Here is a 21,554-nt window from a genome sequence, read left to right as displayed (position 1 = left end):
TCACAAACAGATATGGACAGTTTGAATTAGCCACTGCCAGAGTAATTTTTAATACAAAAATAATATTGATATCTACTATTTAAGTTGAGGAAAAACAAGAACATTTTAATTTCCCTATTTCAAAAGATTTTTTAAAAATGGAATCCATCCATATAGATCTCATACAATTTTAAGTTTCCATGAAAAATTTAATGGCAATCTTTTCAAGTTTATTTAGTACAAAAAATCCAGTATTTTTTACTGTTAAATTTTATATATCACAAATTAAAATAGGTAAAGTGAATATACAAAACATTGATTTGTTATTTTTCCCTCCACCAAAATGGGTGTTGCCTTCTGTTTCTTTTTTCTCATAAATGGACTAATAAGTCCACACAGTTAACACTTATCTTAAAAATAAGCCATGTTAATTTAACAAAGGGTGGAAGGCCATTTAAGCCATTAATGAGATTTCCTTTAAAAGAGAAAGAGAGAGAGAGAGAGAGAGAGAGAGAGAGAGAGAGAGAGAAACCCTAGTTCATAAATAATAAAAAAATGAATGGTCTTGAGTAACTTATGATCTCTAAAAACTATTTCCCTAACCTGGAACTAAAAGAGTTCATAGAGACCTAGGAACTTAAGTGTTTGTTTTGTTTTTTAAGGCCTCTGTAGTTGGATAAAATGCCACAAAACCCAAAAACCTGATTCAAGAGATCTCTTCAAGCCTTATTCTACAGTTTCTTTCCTTTATACCCAATCTTAGAAACTTTGGTTATTTGCTATTGAGGCCCACAGCAAGATTAACAAAAACAAGAGAAAGAGGTAGAGGACCTTGTGCTGAAAGCAAAAGGAGATGATATCTGACAAACCAGGGAGTAATTTGGTTCTTGAGTCAAAAGTTCTACAAATCTCAATGAATAAAGGAATCACCACTATAGTATAGAACAGAATACCTTCCAGAGATTGTTTCTGTTGTAATCCCTAAATTATAAAGAAATTTTTAAACAGCCCTAGTGGTTTGGCTCATGGATATAGAGCGTCAACCTGAGGACTGAAGGCTCCCAGGTTCGATTCCGGTCAAGGGCACATGCCCAGGTAGCGGGCTTGATCCACAGTAGGGGACATGCAGGAGGCATCCAATCAATGATTCTCTCTCATCATTGATGTTTCTCTCTCTCTCTCCCTTTTCCCTTCCTCTCTGAAATCAATAAAGATAATATATTTTTTTTAAAAAAAGAATATGAAATGTCAGTGAATAAGGGAAAGAAGTGTTTGAGAAAGATTTCTATCTAAAATGGTTATGGGGGAAATGGGAGACATCTGTAATACTATCAACAATAAAAAGTATACAAAATAGAAACTAAGATATTCAGGAAAAATTATCTCCTATAAAAATAAAGGACTTTTATCATTAATAAACAGAAATGCAATTTCTTATTTATCAGTTGGAATTTTCATGAATGTATTTAATGGAAGATCAGTACTGATAGTCTAGGCCAGTGGTTGCCAACTGGTGGTCCACGGACAACTGGTGGTCCGTGAGGTCCGAAAGGTTGGCGACTGCTGGACTAGGCAGAGATGAGTGAATAAGGACTAGCATTGCAATTCTTTCCCAAGTCTTGCTGTTGTTGTCTTAATTTGATAACACAAGACACCCTAGAATTCTTGCAAAACCATGTTAGCATTATTAGTTTCAGAAACTTATAAATAAAAATACCTTAACTAATTCAAGATGATGAGGTTCAGAATCTGAAGCCAGAATAGAGGTGAGAAACTGTCTATGATCCTCTAATTACAATGGCAGCCTGGGGCCACAAAGACTACCAAAAGATTTACTCTCACATCAACTGATGACAACTGCCTGAGGTGCTGTATTGAAAAGGATGCTGAGGCTGTTTGGTATGAAAGCTGTCTTCAACTTGCCTATCCACCCTGAGAGAGGGTTGGGTTGAGTTGTGGCACCATGGGCCATGTACTTGCCTCAGTTCTATTTTAGAGAATATGGAAAAGGTTTCATTAAAAGTGGTCAACTTTCAGCAATAAAAGCAGAACTGGTTATCAGAAAGCTCTAGTTTTGCCAAAACTGGTTTGGCTCAGTGGATAGAGTGTTGGCCTGCGGACTGAAGGGTCCCAGGTTCGATTCCGGTCAAGGGCATGTACCTTAGTTGCGGGCACATCCCCAGTAGGGGGTGTGCAAGAGGCAGCTGATCGATGTTTCTCTCTCATCGATGTTTCTAACTCTCTATCCCTCTCTCTTCCTCTCTGTAAAAAATCAATAAAATATATTTAAAAAAAAAAAAAAAGCTCTAGTTACCTACCAAAAGTCCTCAACTAACGAGGTTTTTTTCTTCCTCCCTATCCCTTCTACATGTACACATGAAAATTAAAAAGATAATCTGACGTAATATGGGAAGATGAAAGGTTAATCAAGGAAGGTGGAAACTATGAGGAACATTTAAACCATGAGGAACAGAATGAAAGAGTTAGGAGACTTCTAGTTGTTTTGTTTTTAATTAAGAAATTTACTAGCATAAAAGAATGTAACACACTATATTCCACACCATAGGTACTACAGTCACAAAGAGCAAAATAGCTAATAAGGAAACTACAAAAAGAACAAAAATTAGGTAATGTACCTGGTTCCTAAATTTCTACTTCTTTTATATTAAGAGTCTGTTGGAATGAAATTGAGTTCCAAAATAAAATGGGGTTTGACCTGTTTTTCAGAACAGTAACATTAGTATTTTTCCACCTCAAGCTACAAACTAAATATAATTTCAAAGACTATTTAAGGAAAGCTGAAGCAAAGGTAAACACCAATAACACATACTAGACAAGTCTATGGCTAAGTGCACTTCAAGAGCTCAGTGGTCATCTGGCCCATTACCTACCTACTGCACTCTCTGGAGAGATGCTGCTGTAAGGAGGAGGAGCGTCACATGCAACCTGTTCCAGCTGTACAGGCTCTTCCACATTCTGCAACTAAATAAAAATTTCACATTTTAATTCAAGTATAAAACCAGTAAGATAGAGAAGAACCTGAAAACTGGAATAGCCTTTCTGGAAAGCTAGTTGGCAATTTGTTTCAAAAGTCTTAAAATGTGCAAATCCATTACAAAGTATTCCACTCCCAGAAATTTATCCTAAGGAAATAATCAGAGGCAAAAAGGTATATATACGGGGTAGGGCAAAAATAGGTTTATAGTTGTGAGTATGCAAAACACAAGAGTTTATTCTTGTATCATTATTTATTAATTGTCTTATTTTCCATACAAACAACTGTAAACCTACTTCTGCCCAACCCTGTAAATGTCATTGCAGCAAAAATTAGGAACAACCTAAATTCCAATCATGGGAAACTTATTAAATAAATTACAGTTCATCTCACAAAAGCCTACTAAGCAGCTATAAAAATGAAAATGGAGAAAATTTGATGGCTCAAACAGATATTCACTCTAAATACTATTATATAAAAAAAACTAAATTTACCAAATAGTATACATCATACAATTTGGCTTTGAAAGATAGTTAATGGAAAAGAGGTCTAGAATGATAGGACATCTACAGCTTACACTGTTTATCTCCAAGTGATGTGATCACAGGAATATTTTTTATACATACATCTAACTTTTTGTAATGAACATTTGTCACTTGTATAATTTTCTAAGTGACAAAAATAATCCTATATAATAAAAGGGTAATATGCAAAATGACCAATCGGCAGAACGACCAGTCACTATGACGCATATGATCACCAGGGGGCAGATGCTCAACTCAGGAGCTTCCCCTTGGTGGTCAGTGCACTCCCACAGGGGGAGCTCTGCTCAGCCAGAAGCTGGGCTGATGGCTAGCAAGTGCAGCGGAGATGGCAGGAGTTTCTCCCGCCTCCACTGCAGTGCTAAGGTTGTCTGACTGACCAATTAAGCCATCAGCTGGACACCACCACCCCCCCCCCCCCACAAGGGCTCCCGGACTGCAAAAGGGCACAGGCCTGGCTGAGAGACCCCCCCCCACTCCGAGTGCACAAATGTCGTGCACCGAGCCACTAGTATAAAAATAATCTGTTAAGGCAAAGACAAATCACACAAACCAAGGTTTACCATTATATTCAGTTTGGCATGGAAATTAGATCTTAAATTAAAATATAAAATTCTACCTAATTATACATATAACCTCTGTCAATTCATCTAACCAACTTCCTCACTAGTCAAATCTACAACTGCAGTTACTTTAACTTATACTGAAAGTGTGAATTCCTGCCATTGCCATATGGATAGTTTATCCAATTCATCTTCATTGAACAAAGACATTTGTTTTAATTTTTCCAGTGTGACAATAGACTACAGCTCATTTAAAAGATAAACTGGCTGAGAATGGGAATCAATCTGTAAAGTAATAACTGAGTACTCACTGGGGGTTCTGCATCCGGGCTGCATATCATCATAATACATACTGCCAACTAAGCCACTCATAAAATACACAGCTTCTAAACCAACTGCTACAAAGAACTCTATCTTGACTTGAGAGAGAAAAACAGAGAGTCTGACCTGTCATAACATGAAGTAGAGCTCCTTAATTCATTACATTTTCACCATCTCAGTCTCTAATCCCTATACTATTCAAAATCAGAAGACAACAAAACTTTTCTAATTCTACAAAGCATTCAATTTCAAATGAATTCCTGTATCAAATTTCCATCAACATCTACCATCTGATCACATTTTTTAAACCCCTGTAATCTAATGTTAAACTTAAAGCATTCCCAAAGTAATTACATTGTAACCTAAGATAAATTTTCCTTTTGTCATTTGTGTAATTTTCTAAGTGACAAAAATAATCCTATATAATAAAAGGGTAATATGCAAATTGACCAATCGGCAGAATGACCGGTCGCTATGACGCATAAAGGAAGACATATGGGCAAAATAGCTATAGTAATGCCAATATTCCTAGGACACCAAATCAGTAAATTCTTTAAATAGAGTTCCTGGGGCCATGGTTCACTTGTTATACTTTTCTACCCGCCTCCCCCCTCTCGCCCCCCCCCCCCCCAGAGAGGAAGGGAGAGGAAGAAAGAGATAGAAACATCAATGATGAGAGAGAATCACTGATCGGCTGCCTCCTGCACTCCCCTAACTAGGGATTAAGCCTGCAACCCAGGACTCTGATCATGATCACAGAGCCACAGGCAGGACTCACCTGAAATACTTTTAACATTATCTACACAGGGTATTCTCAGCCAACTCCTAACAACATTTTGTGTCCTAGGAATGTTGCAAAAGAAGCAAGAGTCTGGCCCTACCCCGTTTGGCTCAGTGGACAGAGCGTCTGCCTGTAAACTGAAGGGTCCCGGATTCGATTCCAGTCACGAGCACAGGCTGGGGTTGTGGGCTTGATTCCCCCCATGCAGGAGGCAGCCCATCGGTGGTTTCCTCTTATCACTGATGTTTCTATCTCTCTCTCCCTTTCCCTTCCTCTTTGAAATCAATAAAAATATATATATTTTTTTAAAGCAAGAATCTGCTGCAAAAACAGAGGCAAATATGGACTTTTCAAGAATATGGCCTTAATATACTGTAGCTAGTAATGTTTTTTAAATCTAGTAATGTTCTTTAAACATAGCTTGATATCTTTGATTTGTTTTATACTTCCTGAGCTTGGTCACATAATCATGTTGCCTCTGCATAATTTAGGTTTTAGAAAGGAAGCATGGCAATTCTAAGAAATTACAGAGGTCCAAAGAATAAAGAGGTCTAATATGGCAGTATCTATAAGATAGGTTGCCTGTTTCCTAGCAACCTGGAAATGAGAAATTTGATCATCCCACACCAGACTAACAGATAACAGAGCAAAGAAATTCCAACCGTCACAGAAACCCCCATTTTCTCTTTGGTGAGCAAAAAAGAAACATTTATAGGTGACGGTTTTTGCTCCATTAAAAATCACCACTTTAGAATCATATACTAATATTATTTTCAACTGAAAACAACAAAAAACACCCACTCTGACTACAGAGGCTCCCCATATTGGAAAGATCCAGGACTTAACTGCACCAACATGTTTTCTATAATGCTGGTGATACATTTAGGCTCTGTCAAGAAATGTGTTTAAAATAAAATACTACAGTGTGGGAGGAAGAGACAATCATCTTCAACAAGTATTTGGTCACCACCATCTGGGGGAATAATAACTTGCTAAACAACTGAATCCCTAAGTATACATCTTTTCAGACTTTGGGGGCATCTACAGCCATGAATTTATTACTCTCCCAGCTAAACAAGTCAGGCACACTAACATGGGGCGGGGGGCGGGGGGCATATGTGCACTAGAACTGGAGTGGGACTTACCTCTAAGGCTATAAAATTGGTTATTTGGTTCCAAATGTATTTTTGAGGTTCCCCTTTTCTGTCCCTGAGAACCCTTCCTGTGTAGTCCTCCCTGCCACAGCCCTGGGGCTCAGGGATCTTCAGGTTCTCCCTGAGCCTCTCTCAGAAAATAAGCGTCATTGTCACCGTGGGGCTGGTGCTGGAAAGATACCCCGTCTCTTCTATCAACTGGGTCAGTGGGAGCCTGAGTACAACCTACTGTCACAGAATCCTGGTTTGTAGGAGATACTGCGAGAGGCTTTGAAAAGTGGTGGGACCTTCTGCTCTCTTCCTGCTCTGTGCTACTGGGTGGGGGAGATCCTTATTAACTGTGACAGATAATAAATACATGTTGAGGGCTGGATTCTTTTATGTCATGTTTTTTTTTTTTAAACAAGTTTGATCAATTTTATCGATCTCTAAATAAGTAAAAATGGCTTTTTCCCCAAAAAAGAATTATACAATTACGTACATGCCATATAAAGTACTAAGCTTATACAAAACTACCTATAATTACCTATATCTCCATTGCTGAGATAGGAATAATCCAATGATGGTACAGTTCCGATGGGCTTTCTCTTTGCCACACCCTGGACTGTGCCTCACTCCCACCTTCCTGATGCCCCTCTCTTTACTCTGAGCAGACTCTGTCATGGCTCCCCAGAACCCTAAAACTTATCCATGTTCCCACCTTAGCTTTATCACAATCTGTTATTGTCTCTTGGCCTTGATCAACCTCGATTTATTGTTTAATATTTACCTACAAATAGGTGGTAATAATATTTTGCTCTTTAGATTTTGCCTATGAAATATATATAGCACATCTAAAATAATGGATGTTTTCCTCCTTACTACATTCCTCTGTATCCTACCTATACTGTTGCTATTAGAAATAAATATATGTTTTAGCTACACAACAGTCTAAAGAATCCCCTGTACAGAAATCATTCACAGCTCCAGTTACTAATAGAAGCAAACTTGAATTTAACAAGTTTAAAGTCTCACATCCTACAGATTTAAATTTTTATTTGACTTTCCATCCCAGCAAGAAGACTTCCTCACTACCCTCCCCTAAGTAGTTCTAAAGATAATCTTCAATCTAGAAATGAGCTATTTTTAGGCAATAGCAGAGCCAGGGCTAGGATTAGGCCTAAATAAGGAGCAAAATTTACAATTGTACCAATGGCAGTACCTAAAGGCATTTAAAGGTCTTTAAATTGGATTTTCTCTATTCAAAAAGAATGGGATGACCAAACAAACAAACAAACAAACAAAAACCCTACTAAACAACAAAGAGAAAAACAAAAAAGACTTACACATAAATCCTTACACACAAGAAAAAGTATCAAAATATACCACATAATTCACATGAACACAAAAACCACGCGGAAAATAATGCTGAACTATCCAAAAATTCCATGAAGTACAAGTATTGTATACCACTCACTTTTTTCTTGGTTGAGTCTTATTTAAACAGCAAGAAAATTCTAAGATTTTTTTAAAGTTGTATTTTTAATTTAATTTATTAAGGTTACATTGGTTAATAAAACCATATAGGTTTCAAGTGTACAAAATTCTCTTTAAGTTTTAAATCCCTTCTTTAAGTGATTATCAGTAAATTTCAGAAAATCTTGGACCAATGCCTAAACTCTAGCTTTAAATGTTACTTACCACTTCTAATTTTAGAGTTAATTTATAAAACTTTTACCTTAAAATGCAATTTTTAAACCTCTCATTCCAACCCACTACTTCTGTATACTCTTTTAAATCCTACCAAATGAGACAGTATAATTACCAGAAAGTAAATAAGCACATTTCTTTAGCCCTGGCTCTGCTAGTGCATAAACAACTGAGTATGCTGTTTTACTGTTGTTAAGAAATAGACAAAGTTTGTAAGGACTGCAAATTTCCTATTACATACAGACTGTAGATTATTTATTGTACATTGACTATAAATTGTGTTATTCTAACCAAGTTATTTACATTCAAGAACAGTTCTATATTATTAATTAGGGGATAATATTTAAAATAAGGTAAATAATTCTGACAAAGAGAATCTCAATAATGGAAAGACAATCTAATTTTTAAAAGGATACAAAATTTAATAGAAGATATATAAGTGGCCAATATACACAAGATCCTCAATTATCATTAGACATCAGAGAAATGCAAATCAAATCCATGAGATACCGCTTCACATCCACTAATATGGCCATAAAAAATTGAAAAGGAAAATAACAAGCATTGTTGAGTGTGCGTAGAAAGTGGGAACACTTACGCACTACTGGTGGGAACCATACTTCACTAACAATACAGGAAGGGGAAAAAGGAGCTGTCGGAGGATTTGAGATGTAGACTATGAACTCTTGTAGACTGGGACCTTTGCATGGTTTATGGCTGCATTCACCCAGCACTTAACAGTGAGTGGCACATCATGTTCACAAAGCCCGATGTGGAGCTCTAACAGAAAATTACGTTGAAGAAATGGCAGCTAATCTTAACTACCAGTTCACATTTATTAAAAACAATCAAGTGGCATATCCAAAAAGTGAAATAGTCTATACTAAAAAGACAGTGAAGTCAAATACACAGACACTGAAAGTGACAAGGACATGCCTACAACCCAGGGACATGTGCTGGATGCATGCAGCCTGCTTGGCTTTGCTAGCCCATGAGCTACTGAGCTCTCCGTCAGGCTGAGAAGTTCCAAAGCTATGCTTGCTGCTGCTGCTGCTGCTGATGATGATGATAATGCCACCGATGCCACCACCACAACTACCTGATGTCCAGCATGCTAGGGCAGAGATTACGGTGGGACAAGGTATTCTATTCAAAAGAGCCTGCCTTAATTTAGGCCTAATCATGAGGTCCCCTTCTCCTGCAAGAAGAGTCAAGAGGGAAATGTAGCAGGCATTTCATATTGTTCCCTCCACCCCATCATCACAGAACTTCCATTATACAAGTGTTTAACTGATACACTAACTTAACACCATTCAATGATCACGTCAGGCCATGACGGGTGTGCAGTCTGAGGACACAACAGTGAACATGACTAGTGTTTTTTACCTCACTAAGTCTGTAATTTAGTAAAAAAAAAGGACAATCAAAAGAAGTAATTACGATTATAATGTTCCAGTTAAAGATTAAACACACACATTTGCCTCTTATCCCATTCTCAAATGTAAATGTTAAAATTTTATTAATTTTAAGGCAAAAGTTAAGTAATAATGGAGGAAGCAGCAATAAAATCCTGAAAGCTAGAAGCAGTAACTCACATAGTAGACCCAAGAAACGGAATCCTAAACCAGAAAGCAAAAAACAACCTCTCTTGCACTATACCCTCAAGAATCAGTGGCACCACATGAAATACTATTCAGTTGAAAAAAAAAAAAAAAAAAGAAGGATCTCTTACCCTTTGAGACAGCATGGAGGGATCTGGAGAATATTATGCTAAGCGAAACAGGCCAGTCAGAGAAAAACAAGTATCATATGATCTGCCTCATATGTAGAATCTAATGAATAAAATAAACTGATGAACAAAATAGATCTAGAGACATAGAAGTATGGAACAGCCTGGTGAATCTCAGAGGGAAGGCAGGGGTGGGTTGGGAGAGATTAGCCAAAGAACTTATATGCATATATACATAACCCATGGACATAGACGATAGTGTGGTGAAGGACTGGGTGGGAGAGGGGAGACATGGGTGCAGGAAGAAGGGGGTCAATAGTGGCAAAAAAGGGGACATCTGTAATACTGTCAACAATAAAGATAAATTTTAAAAAGAAAAAAGGAATGGGTAGCACCAGGTACTGGTGCAAATATGAGTGAAAATGAGACTTAAAAGCAGAAAGAAAGGTTAGAGATACAGTTAAACACACACAGCTCCCGGAATCCCCATTAGAAGATTAGAGGTTTATTCTCTGGTCAATGTAAAGCAGAGATTTCTGGGCTGGAGACACAGAGTTTTAGGAGAAAGAGTAGCAAATCAGAAAAAAGCGATTGAGAGACTTATGTACTAAATGCTGAGATTTCCCAGCCTTCTTCCCCCAATCAAATCCCAGAATACTAGCAACCAGGCCTGTTCTTTGGGGAAATGACCAGCTGAAGTAAAGACCTGAAGACACTATCACTCAAAGAAAAAGCCTAGTCAGGTCACGCTAGGTACAGACCTCAATGAGAAACTCCATCAAGCATACTGAGCAACTTCCAAACTGCTGTACAGACCATGCACTCTTAACCAAGCAGGCAAAGATCACCATGCACCAAAAGCAAGCTTCTAACACAAAAGGTCATAAAAGGTCAAAGCAAAGAGAGTAAAGGCAATGCAGAGGAAACAACTATGCTGAAGATGAAAACTTTTAAAAGAGAAGAAAAAAATTCAATACTCTCAGAAAAACAAGAGAAAAAAATAGAACCATATAACAAGGGTGCTATTTTAAAAAAGAAGAAGGGGAACAATTAGAGGAGAGTTTTAAAAATTCAACAGATTGGGATGATGAACACACAATACAATAAACAGATGATGTATTACAGAACTGTACACCTATAACCTATATAATTTTGTTAACCAATGTCACGTCAATAAATTCAATAAAATCAAAGAGACAATTGGAGGGATTTTTGGATTAGACATAACTACAGAGATTCACTCTAGACTTAAGTAGGGTTGCAGATATAGATACAGATTTATATATATATATATTTATATATATTCAATTGGCAAATACCAGAATTATTTTAATACTTACACAATCGAGCTAATATGTATTAGAAATATAGTCATAAAATTAATGGGCCCACAATGTCTCATCTCAAAGATACTAGAAAAATATCTTGGTAAAACATAAAATATCAAGTAAAGGAACTACTGACATTTTTTAAAAATGACAACAACCCAGCCAATGTGGCTCAGTGGTTGAACATCAACCTATGAACCAAGAGGTCACTGGTTTGATGCTCAGTTAAGGCACGTACCTGGGATTGTGGGCTCAATACCCAGTAGAGGGCGTGCAGGAGGCAGCCAATTGATGATGTTTCTCTCTCATCGATGTTTCTATCTTTCTCCCTTCCTCTCTCTCTAAAAATCAATAAAAACATATTAAAAAATAAATAGCAAAAAAATTAAATGACAACAGAAATTAAAATTGTATTAAAGAGAATATAAAATTGAGAAAGGCTCAGAGAAAGTAGAGAAAAAGACAGAGGTGAAATATATGAGATTTTTATAATGTAAAGAATCTGTACAAGAAATCCAAATTGCAAAGAGAAAAGGAAAAAAAAATCAAATCAAATACATACTTTAAACATTTTTTCAGAACTGACAGACATAAGCTTCCAGACCAAAAAAACCCCACTAAGTAACTGGCACAATGGATGAAAATAGATCTGCACCAAGCTACAACAGAGTGAAATTTAAGAACACTGATGATAAAAGGAGGCTCCTCAGGGCTGAGAAAGTAGGCCACATCTAAGAATCAGTCATCATAATTGGCTTCAGGCTTCTTAATAGCAACAGTGGAACCTAGAAGGCAATTGAACAAATGCCTTCAAAATTCTAGAGGAAAATGCTTCCAACACAGAAATCTAAGTTAAGTGTGAAGATAAGTTAACCGCCCATGCATTCTTCCTCAGAAAGATACTGGAGGTATGTTCCATGAAAATGAAGCAGTAAATCAAGAGAGAAATATGTGACTCAAAGAAAGGCACTTCAATTAAAAGGATTGGGAAAGGAAATCCCCAGGATGACAACTGAAGAGCAACCTTCTAGAACAGGTCAGAGGACCAGGGAAGAGCTCCACACTCCCTAAATGAAGTCAAGAAAATATCTGATATGTTTGAACATAACAAAAAACTATTAAGATTATTAGGTGAGAGCCTGAGGATGAATTAGTACTATTGGCAAATTTATGATATGTACATAGAAATTTAAGCAAACAAAAAAATAACTTTAGGGAAAATCAAGTACTGTTCAAAGAAAAGTAACCACAGTATACTACATATTTTCAACTATTAAAATGCTGAATATCAATCTAACCACATATAGATATAACTGTATTAGAAAAATGGAGAAACAGGAAGTGTTGTGTGAGTGGTAAAAGAGAGCTAAATCCTTATATCCCATACTGATGTCAATTTTAAAAATACAGAAAACCGCCCTAGCCGGTTTGGCTTAGTGGATAGAGCATTGGCCTGCAGACCAAAGGGTCCCAGGTTCTATTCCGTCAAGGGCACATACCATGGTTGCAGGTTCCTCCCCAGCCCAGGCCCTGGTCTGTGCAGGAGGCAATCATCTATGTGTTTCTCTCACATCAATGTTTCTCTCTGTCTTTCCCTCTCTTCCACTCTCTCTAAAAGATCAATGAAAAAATATCCTCAGGTAAGGATTAACTCCCCCCTCCTCCCCTCTCCACCAAAAAAATAAAAGGGCAGAAAACTTTCCAGGCCAGTGTGGTTCAGCTGGTTGAGTGTCATCCCATGCACCAAGAGGTCACCGGTTCAATTCCCAGTCAGGGCACATACCCAGGTTGTGGGCTCCATCCCCAGTAGGGGGCATGCAGGAGGAAGCCAACTGATGTTTCTCTCTCCCTTTCTCTCCACTCCCCCTCTTAAATCAATAAAAACATTTATCTTAAAATGCTGAAAACAGAAAAATTAAGATGTATATTGTAAATGTTATTTAACTACAAGGATAATCGCAAAACAGCAAAAGAAACAGCTAAAAGAACTAAGGAGAAGGTGGGGTAAGCAGAAGACCGCTGTTGTTGTTAATAGCCTAAAAGATCTACTTGATTCTAACCTTTATGTGTGTACACCTTTGATATAAAAACAAAATAGAAAGTAAAAAGAAAAGATAAAAATGTGATTACAAAATGTGTCACAAAAGGGGAATGCCTTGCTCAGGGGAAACTAACCTAATTAAGGGAAGGGGAAGATACTCAAACTCCCCTTAGGACGGACTACCAAAATTAAGAGGGGGTCTAGGGGAGAGGGGGCATTCCAGGTAGAGGAAACAGAGTGCAGAGAGTCTCCAGGCCAGAGAGGATGATGCATTCTAGGAACTGAACAAGTTGCCCATGGCAAACAGATCAAGAAAACCCACCATTTCCCCCAAAAGTTCTTGTCTCCCTCATGTCCATCTTACCCATCCTTCAAGGTCAGGCTCAAGTTTCATCTCATAAGCTTCCCAGAAGTTTCTGGAACCAAGTGACTTCTTCTATCTCAAAATGATATCTTTTATCTACTATCCCATTCTCTAAATTATCAACTATCCCATTCTCTGAATTACTATAATTAATATTATATAATACCATAATATAGTCTCACTGATTAGAGTCACTCAACAGGAATTTAGTGAATACTTAATCTATACTAAAAAAGGGTAATATGGGAATTAGACCAGACGTCTTCCGGACGTCCTTCTGGATAAAGCCACAGTGGCGGGGACCAAATCAGAGGTGGTTAGGGGCGATCAGACCAGCAGGGGAGCAGTTAGGGAGTGATCAGGCCAGCAGGGGAGCAGTTACGGGGCAATCAGGACAGCAGGCAGAGGCGGTTAGGGGCAATCAGGCAGGGGAGCAGTTAGGGACATCAGGCAGGCAGGCAGGCAGGCAGGCAGGCAGGCAGGTGAGCAGTTAGAAGCCAGTAGTCCCAGATTGCGAGAGGGATGTCTGAGGGGTCCCGGATTGGAGAGGGTTCAGGAGGCCGGGCTGAGGCTCCCCTACCCCCATGCACGAATTTCGTGCACCAGGCCTCTAGTATGTGCATAAAATTGTGCAGGGTACTATTAAGTAAGGGAAAGAAGAAAACAAAGGGGAGAGAGAAAAAAAAAGAAAAAAGGAAGGGAGGAAAAGGCAGAAAGACAACAAACAAAGCAGCAATCCATGGGTACTTAGTAAACTTATAACCAGGAACGCCTGTGGAGCATCCTTGTGCACTCCATAATAACATTTAAACATGTAACTTGGCACTTAATAAATGCCACTTAAGTTACAAATGAAAAATCTTTGGTGAATGGTAGCCTGACATTTTGAAAACCAAGATACAAATTGTGGGAGGAATATACATTGTACTCTAAACATATTCTAAGACAAGCACAAAAATAACATTTTTACAATCATGAAAAAAGAACAGAGGGATTTTTAAAAATACTTTTTTCTTCTTGTTACAAAATGTGTACATTCACAAGGAGAAAACCTGATAAACATATAGAGAAGAAAATAAAAATCACCATGATCCCATCTTTCAGATATCCTTCTAGCCTTTGGGGTAGAATAAAAATAATCTTATAACCTTTTTACTCACTACATGGTGGAATTTTCCTTCATCATTAACTATTTTTTGGTACTATCACTGCATTTGAAAGTCAGTCCATATTTTTTAAGAGAAAAAGAGTTCATTTCTCAGAAATAACTAAAGCATTAACTAGGGATAGCTAAATAATAATTTAAGCAACCTAATGCTGCTCCTAAACATGCATGACTGAGAACTGACTGTAAGCACACTTTAAAATACTGTATCTGAAAATGCAATTCAGCAACACAAGGACAAGTGTTGAAAACAATCTCCTATCAACCTTCTTCAACCATGTATAAGATCTCCGAGGCTGCAGATAACTCTATCATACTTTAGGCTGTTTCTATAGTAATATGAGCAGGTTTTCAAAACTTCTGAAAATGCACCTACTAAAAGCAACGAATAATACTAGAAATCAAAGAGCCAGCTTCTTTTTTTAAAAGTTAAAACTTTTAAAATTAATATTTCCTTGCTTTTAAAAGATTGACTTTATTGTAAACCTAAAATTGCTCTAAAAATAATTTATTTGAACATTTTAAAAGTTATTAATTTTTCTGATATATAAAAGCATTATTAATTTCTTGCCATGATATACAATGTTTGTTCGAAGCTGACCAGAAGGGTAAGACAAACAGAATGTTTTTACTACTGCAAAATTACAAAACAATATTCTGTATTTTTATCAGTGACTCATTCTTTTAAAATGTACTATTAAGGAGATATTTTCTATATCTTTAAATCATGCATAACTTTTTTCTTTTGGCATAAATTCACCTATCTGCTTTTAAAAATAATTATGTATTACAAAAGAAATTGCCTAAATCATCAATAGAGTGGCGTCTCTCTGGATCCAAGCCACCAGCTTCTACACACACACACACACACACACACTTTAAAGCTGCAAATAGTCAAAATTATCTAGTCCAACTACCTCATTTTACATAAGAAAATGAAAGCTAGAAGGAGGTTAAAGTTCTTGCCCACAGTCACACAACTACTTACTTCATGACGGAGGCTGGACTATTAGTGATTAAATGTTTTAATAAAGTCCTTTTATGTTCTCCCGAATCAGTCTCTACTTAGGGCCCAAGGTGAACCTTCCAGATACTGAAGTCTACATTACAAGCTTCAAAACTGCTTATTAGTACAAAGCTATATGAAAAGTTTGGATGCTATAACATAAAGCTCCTAAAATGAAAGCTTGAGAATACTAAGGAAACGATATACCTGATTCCCCAGTCTACAGAATTTCATCTAAATTTAATGAGGACAAAGTAAATTAAAAATAATTGAATAACAAAGTAAATAGCAAAATAACCACTGAATCCTATAGAAAAAGGATTATGGTGAGTAAAAGTACTTAGATTTTACTTGTAACTCATTCAGTTTTTATAGGATTGTATCCATTGCTAAGCAAACCTTAATGTTTAAGATAAATATGGGCAATAGATATGGGTGTTATTTTATATTATTCTTGAAATTTTCTGTAAGTTTGAAATTACTTCCATTCAAGTTTTTAAAAAAGAATTTTTAATAGGAAATTTTGGAAAATAAAAAAGGGCTCACTCCAATCATTTTTCTTAAAAACTATTGTTTAAAATGCAAGGAAAAAATGATGCTATGCATTGGTCAAAACCTACAGAACTTTACAGCACAAAGAGTGAACTTGAATGTATGCAAAATTTTTTTAAAACACCATTTAAGTTGGTGGTGGTTTCCAGTATGGTGTGCACAATGTGACAAAATTAAACTGCATTATAAATGTATGAAACAACCCCACTGAAGAATGTGGGGGAAAGTAAGTACCTAAATCACTTTGGAAATGAGTAGTCTGTATGACTAAAGGCAAAAGAATCTGTACCTATTATACCCTATCCTCTGGCTGATAAAACTATTTCCCATAGGGGTATGGGGTTAACAATTCTGACACTGCTACACATGTATATTAGAATTAAAGAATTAGGTAAATGGATAGTGGATTGTGGGAGCCAGATTTCTCACTGTTGGACTCGGAGTTTACAGGTAAGTGAGGGGAAGGGACTGGAGAGATCTATGTAGTAACAGATTAGAGTTGGTTAGTTTAATATAGATGGTTACATATAGAAAAATTTTAGAGATACATATACACACATATATTTCTTTACTCTGTCAGCTTAGAAGGCCTACAAGCAATGATACCCTAGTAGCAGTGAGCTCAGACCTTGATTTCTAATAAATGCAACCAGGGCTCCTTGAGAAATGGCTGATTCTAGGAGGCACAGAAAATATACATGATGAGCCTCGTGCCAAAAAGTAAGGAAGTGCTTTAAAACAACAACAATGATGGAGCTTTGTCAAAGAGATACAGGTGCCAACTGAAAGAGTTCCCAATGGCCAAAGCTGGAACAGTTTGAGCAAGAGAATAAAGTAGTATTGGATTGTAACCCAAAGAATTAATGAGTCCATACTGATATCACTGAATAGATGAATGGAGGAGACAAATGTCCCATGCAGAAAATTTCCAAATAATTTACACGGATACTCTGCACTCAATGAGGTGGTAGAGTATAACTCCCCAATCCTTAAGTGTGGGTTATGCATAGTGGGTTGGACTTTCTTTCAAAGAGTACAGCATGAAAAGGTGGGGGGAGGGAGACTAATTTTACAGTAGAGAAACCTGAAAAACACTACTTCATCAAGTGATCAAGGTCGAATCAACAGTGGTAAGTCATGTTGATAGTATACATTCTTGATATAATGTGATGAAAATGGCACTTTGCTTATATGGTCTTCTTCCCTCAGAATCCATAACCCCAGTCTAATCATGAGAAAAGCATCAGACAAATCCCAATTGAGGGACACTCAATAAATACATTGCCAATATTCCTGTAAACTGTCATCAAAAACAAGAAAATTCTGAGAAACTATCACAGCCAAGAGGAGCCCAAAGAGACATGATAATCAAATGTAGTATGGTAACCTGTATGGGATCCTGAACAGGAAAAGGAGGTTAGATAAACTAAAAATCTAAATAAAGTATGGACTTTAGTTAATAACTAGAGGCCTGGTACACGAATTCATGCATGGTGGGGTCTGGCCTGCCCCCTCGCCCTGATTGGGATGGGGCGGGCTGGTGGGGGAGTGGGGACACAGGCGATTGGCCGGCCCCACCCTGCCCCCAGTGGAACTCCCTATCGAGGGGACAATTTGCATATTAGCCTTTTATTATGTAGGATAATACATCAATATTGGTTCATTAATTGTCTTAAATGTACCATATGAATGTAAAATGTTAACAGGGGAAACTGAGTCTGGGGATATATGAAAACTGTATAATCTTCTCAATGTTTCTGAAATTCTAAAAATGTTACAAAAAGTAAAGCTTATCCCTGGCAGATGTGTCTCAGAGGATAGTGTCGGTCTGCGGACCAAAGGGTCCCAGGTTCAATTCCAGTCAAGGGCACATGCCTGGGTTGTGGGCTCAATCCCCAGTAGGGGCCATGCATCAGGCAGGCGATCAATGATTCTCCCACATCACTTATGTTTCTGTCTTTCTCTCTCCCTCTCCCTTCCTCTCTGAAATCAATAAAAACATATTTTTTTTTAAAGTAAAGCTTATTTTAAAAAATTTTTAAATACATTTTTAAAGCAAAGAAAAAATAAGAAAAAAGCCTGAAGAATGCACACCAAACTTGAGGTAAGGTTTTCCTTTACAAAGTAACTGTTCGACTCTAATATATGAAGAATATATCTGTGTACTACTGTACAACAAAAAATGTTTAATTTTAAATACCACAGTTAAGCTCTGATAAAAATGAAATTAAACAGAATCCACTTCTTAAACCCTTGTACTGTAATTCTATTCATAAACCATCCTACCTCCAAAAGACCTCCAAATCACATTCTAGTCTCTGATTACTAATATTACTGCAATATACGAACTTAAAAGAAAAGCTGTCAAAGATTGTACTAAATTGTTGGGGGGTGGTATATACACAAATATGCATGTTAAAGGAACTTCTTTAATCAGTAAGGAAATATTCCACTAGAAACATTCTTAAATTCTATCAGTATTTAGAGCTAGTATTTAGAACTTTTAACATAAATTGTGCTATTCAGAAAGTCAGGTTAATTTAACGACAGGATGTACTACACTTGCTTGGCACACAGCCGTCCTGGCTGGTTGCTCCATGGTTAGAGCGTCATCCCTCAGACCGAAGGGTCACAGGTTGGATTCCCAGTCAAGGGCCAAGGTTGCAGTTTCCCCTGCCCTGGTGGGGACGCGTGTAGGAGGCAATCAATCAATGTATCTCTCACATGGATGTTTTTCTTCCTCTCTCTCCCTCCCTCGCTGCCTACCTCCCTCCCTTCTACTCTCTAGAAATCAACTGAAAAAATATCCTCTCTGGTGAGGATTTAAATGAATGAATGAATGAATGAATGAATGAATGAATGAATAAAGTGGTACACTGCTATGGAAAACAGTATGGCAGGCTCTCAAAAAATTAATAGCATTACCATATGAAACAGCAATTCCACTTCTGAGTATATATCCAAAAGACTTTAAAGCAGGCACTCAAGAGATCATTATATGCCCATATTCACAGCAGCATTATTTACAATGATCAAAAGGTGAAAGCCCCCCAGTGACCATCTGTAGAAGAATGGATAAACAAAATATGACATATACATACAACAGAATATTATTCAGCCTTAAAACAGAAGGAAATTCTGATATAGGTGACAATATGGATCAACCTTGAGAACATTATGCTAAATGAAATAAGCAGTCACAAAAAGACAAATACTTATATATGAGGTACTTAAGAGTAATCAAATTCATAGACAGAAAATAGAATGATGGCTGTCAGGGTTGGAGAAAGAAATGGGAAGTTATTATTTAATGTGTATGGAGTTTCAGTTGGGAAAAGATGAAAAAGTTCTGGAAATGGATGGTGGTTATGGTTGCTCAACAATGTGAATGTATTTAATGCCACTAAACAGACTATACCCTTAAAAATGGTTAAAATTGTAAATTTTATATCTCAAAATATTTCAGAAAACATTTGGCAAAATTCATGATATAGGCAAAGATCTATTCCAGTGACAACGAAGAGGGCTTGGGATGGATGAACAGGAATAAATGCAATACTTAACAGGTATCTCAACAATGGTCCTACTGAGACCTTTCTCAAACAGTGCTTCAGAATGTTTGGACACACACTCTCAGTTTTAAAATGCAAAAAAAAAAAAAAAAAGGCAGAGAGGGATAAAGCTGCTAGGAAGCTATGAGCCGTCTTTCTGGATAGTCTGTCATGATGCTAAATTAAGTTGTGCATATACTGCACTACCAATAAAAAGACCTTTAAAGGCAAAACTGTGTTTGCATTTATGAAATAATCATATGGTTTTCATTACATTTACTTCAATAGAAGACAAACTCAATTTGATTAAACAGATCAAACAGAAGTCAGAATGGCCTTTTGTAGCAACCAGAGAGTATCATGCTCATATCAAGTTGCCTGGATAATTCACCAACATTCTATAATTCAGAAATCTTTTAAATATGCATATTCTCTGACCAAGCATTTCCACATCTAGAAACTTATACCAAGGAAATAAGATGAAGATGCATGTAAAAGAAACTTAAGTGAATGAAAAATTTAAACATCCTCAGTGATCAACAATGAGCAACTGGTTAAATTATGGTGCAGCCATACAATTACATGCTGTACACACATAAAAATGTGAACTCATCTTATTATATAGCTATATTGCATGCCTTTGCATGCATGCATGTGAATGTATACATGTACATGAATATACATGAAAATTTGCAAATGCACGTGTCTGTGAACATGATACATACATGCACATATGGGCATAAAACGTGTACATGTGTACAGTGTGTGTAAAGTATAATCAGTAAAATTGCACTTGTGTGTACAAAGTTGTGCCTGTATATGTACGTATGTATGGGTGCATATGACTATATTTGGACCAGAAGCCTGTGTTTTAAAGTAGGTGAGTATGTGTTTATCCTTATAATCACTACTTAGAAGCTGTGACCTTGAGCAAGTTACTGAGCCTCTTGGAGTCTTCACTGTCATCTATATCAGCGGTCGCCAACCTTTTGAACCTCACGGACCACCAGTGGTCCGAGGACCACTGGCTGGCAACCGCTGATACATTACCAAGCCCTGCCTCATAGGGGTTTTATGAGGATTAAGTGAAAAAATGGATGTAAAGCAGTTAGTGCAGTGATTGGAGCATAGTAAATGCTCATAGTAAATCAATATTAGCTTTCCTTATCTGTACACGCATCTATACTTGTATTTACACAGCTATAAATCCAGAGATACACATCAAAATATTAACTTTGGTTATCTATGGGTGACAGGTTTTTGTTGTGGGGTTGTTGTTTTTCTTGGCTTTCATATTTTCCAATTTTTCTAAGAAGATCATTTCTTTTTCACTCTTTTTTGAAGCTTATTTCTTCAAAACAATGATGGGCTCTCCCTGACATACCTCAATTTTGTGTATTTAAAGCTATTAAATACTACACCAAGGAATGCATAATCTTGATACTCCACCAAGGTTTTTGGTATTCTAGCAGTGTGTGAGCACTACCTAATAGCTCAAGAAGATGGCAGTACAAAGAAAAGCCACAGCATTCTGCTCGCTTACCTTACCCAAGGCAAGATGAAAAGAATGAATTAAATCACACTGGGGTGGGGGTGGAGGGGTACGGGTGATTTGCAAACACCTTGGTGACAGTTAGGTGACGCCTGCCATTGGTATTTTGTTAGTGGAGAGGAACCCAGAGCCTTGCCCAAGGTCATACAAAAAAGCCTGTGCCAGAACCCAGGCTGTGAGGGGTCTAAGGACTAGACTGCTTTGCCACAATTTGGGCGTGTGTGTGAGACCAAGAAGCTAAA

The 21,554-nt window shown here is 37.2% G+C and overlaps 1 protein-coding gene across 1 annotated transcript in view; it reads right to left on the bottom strand.

The window, feature by feature from the left end:
* The window catches only part of NDFIP1 (Nedd4 family interacting protein 1), a 42,349-nt gene that overhangs the window by 19,354 nt on the left and 1,441 nt on the right, over window positions 1-21,554 (bottom strand). The window contains exon 2 of the mRNA XM_079770133.1: window positions 2,871-2,961. Within this exon, the coding sequence (XP_079626259.1) occupies window positions 2,871-2,961 (91 nt within the window). The remainder of the gene's footprint in view (window positions 1-2,870; window positions 2,962-21,554) is intronic.

The sequence above is a fragment of the Cnephaeus nilssonii genome (genome assembly GCF_951640355.1).
Source record: "Cnephaeus nilssonii genome assembly, chromosome: 5".
NCBI classification, from domain to species: domain Eukaryota; kingdom Metazoa; phylum Chordata; class Mammalia; order Chiroptera; family Vespertilionidae; genus Cnephaeus; species Cnephaeus nilssonii.
This window is presented reverse-complemented; position numbering and strand designations above follow the sequence as displayed.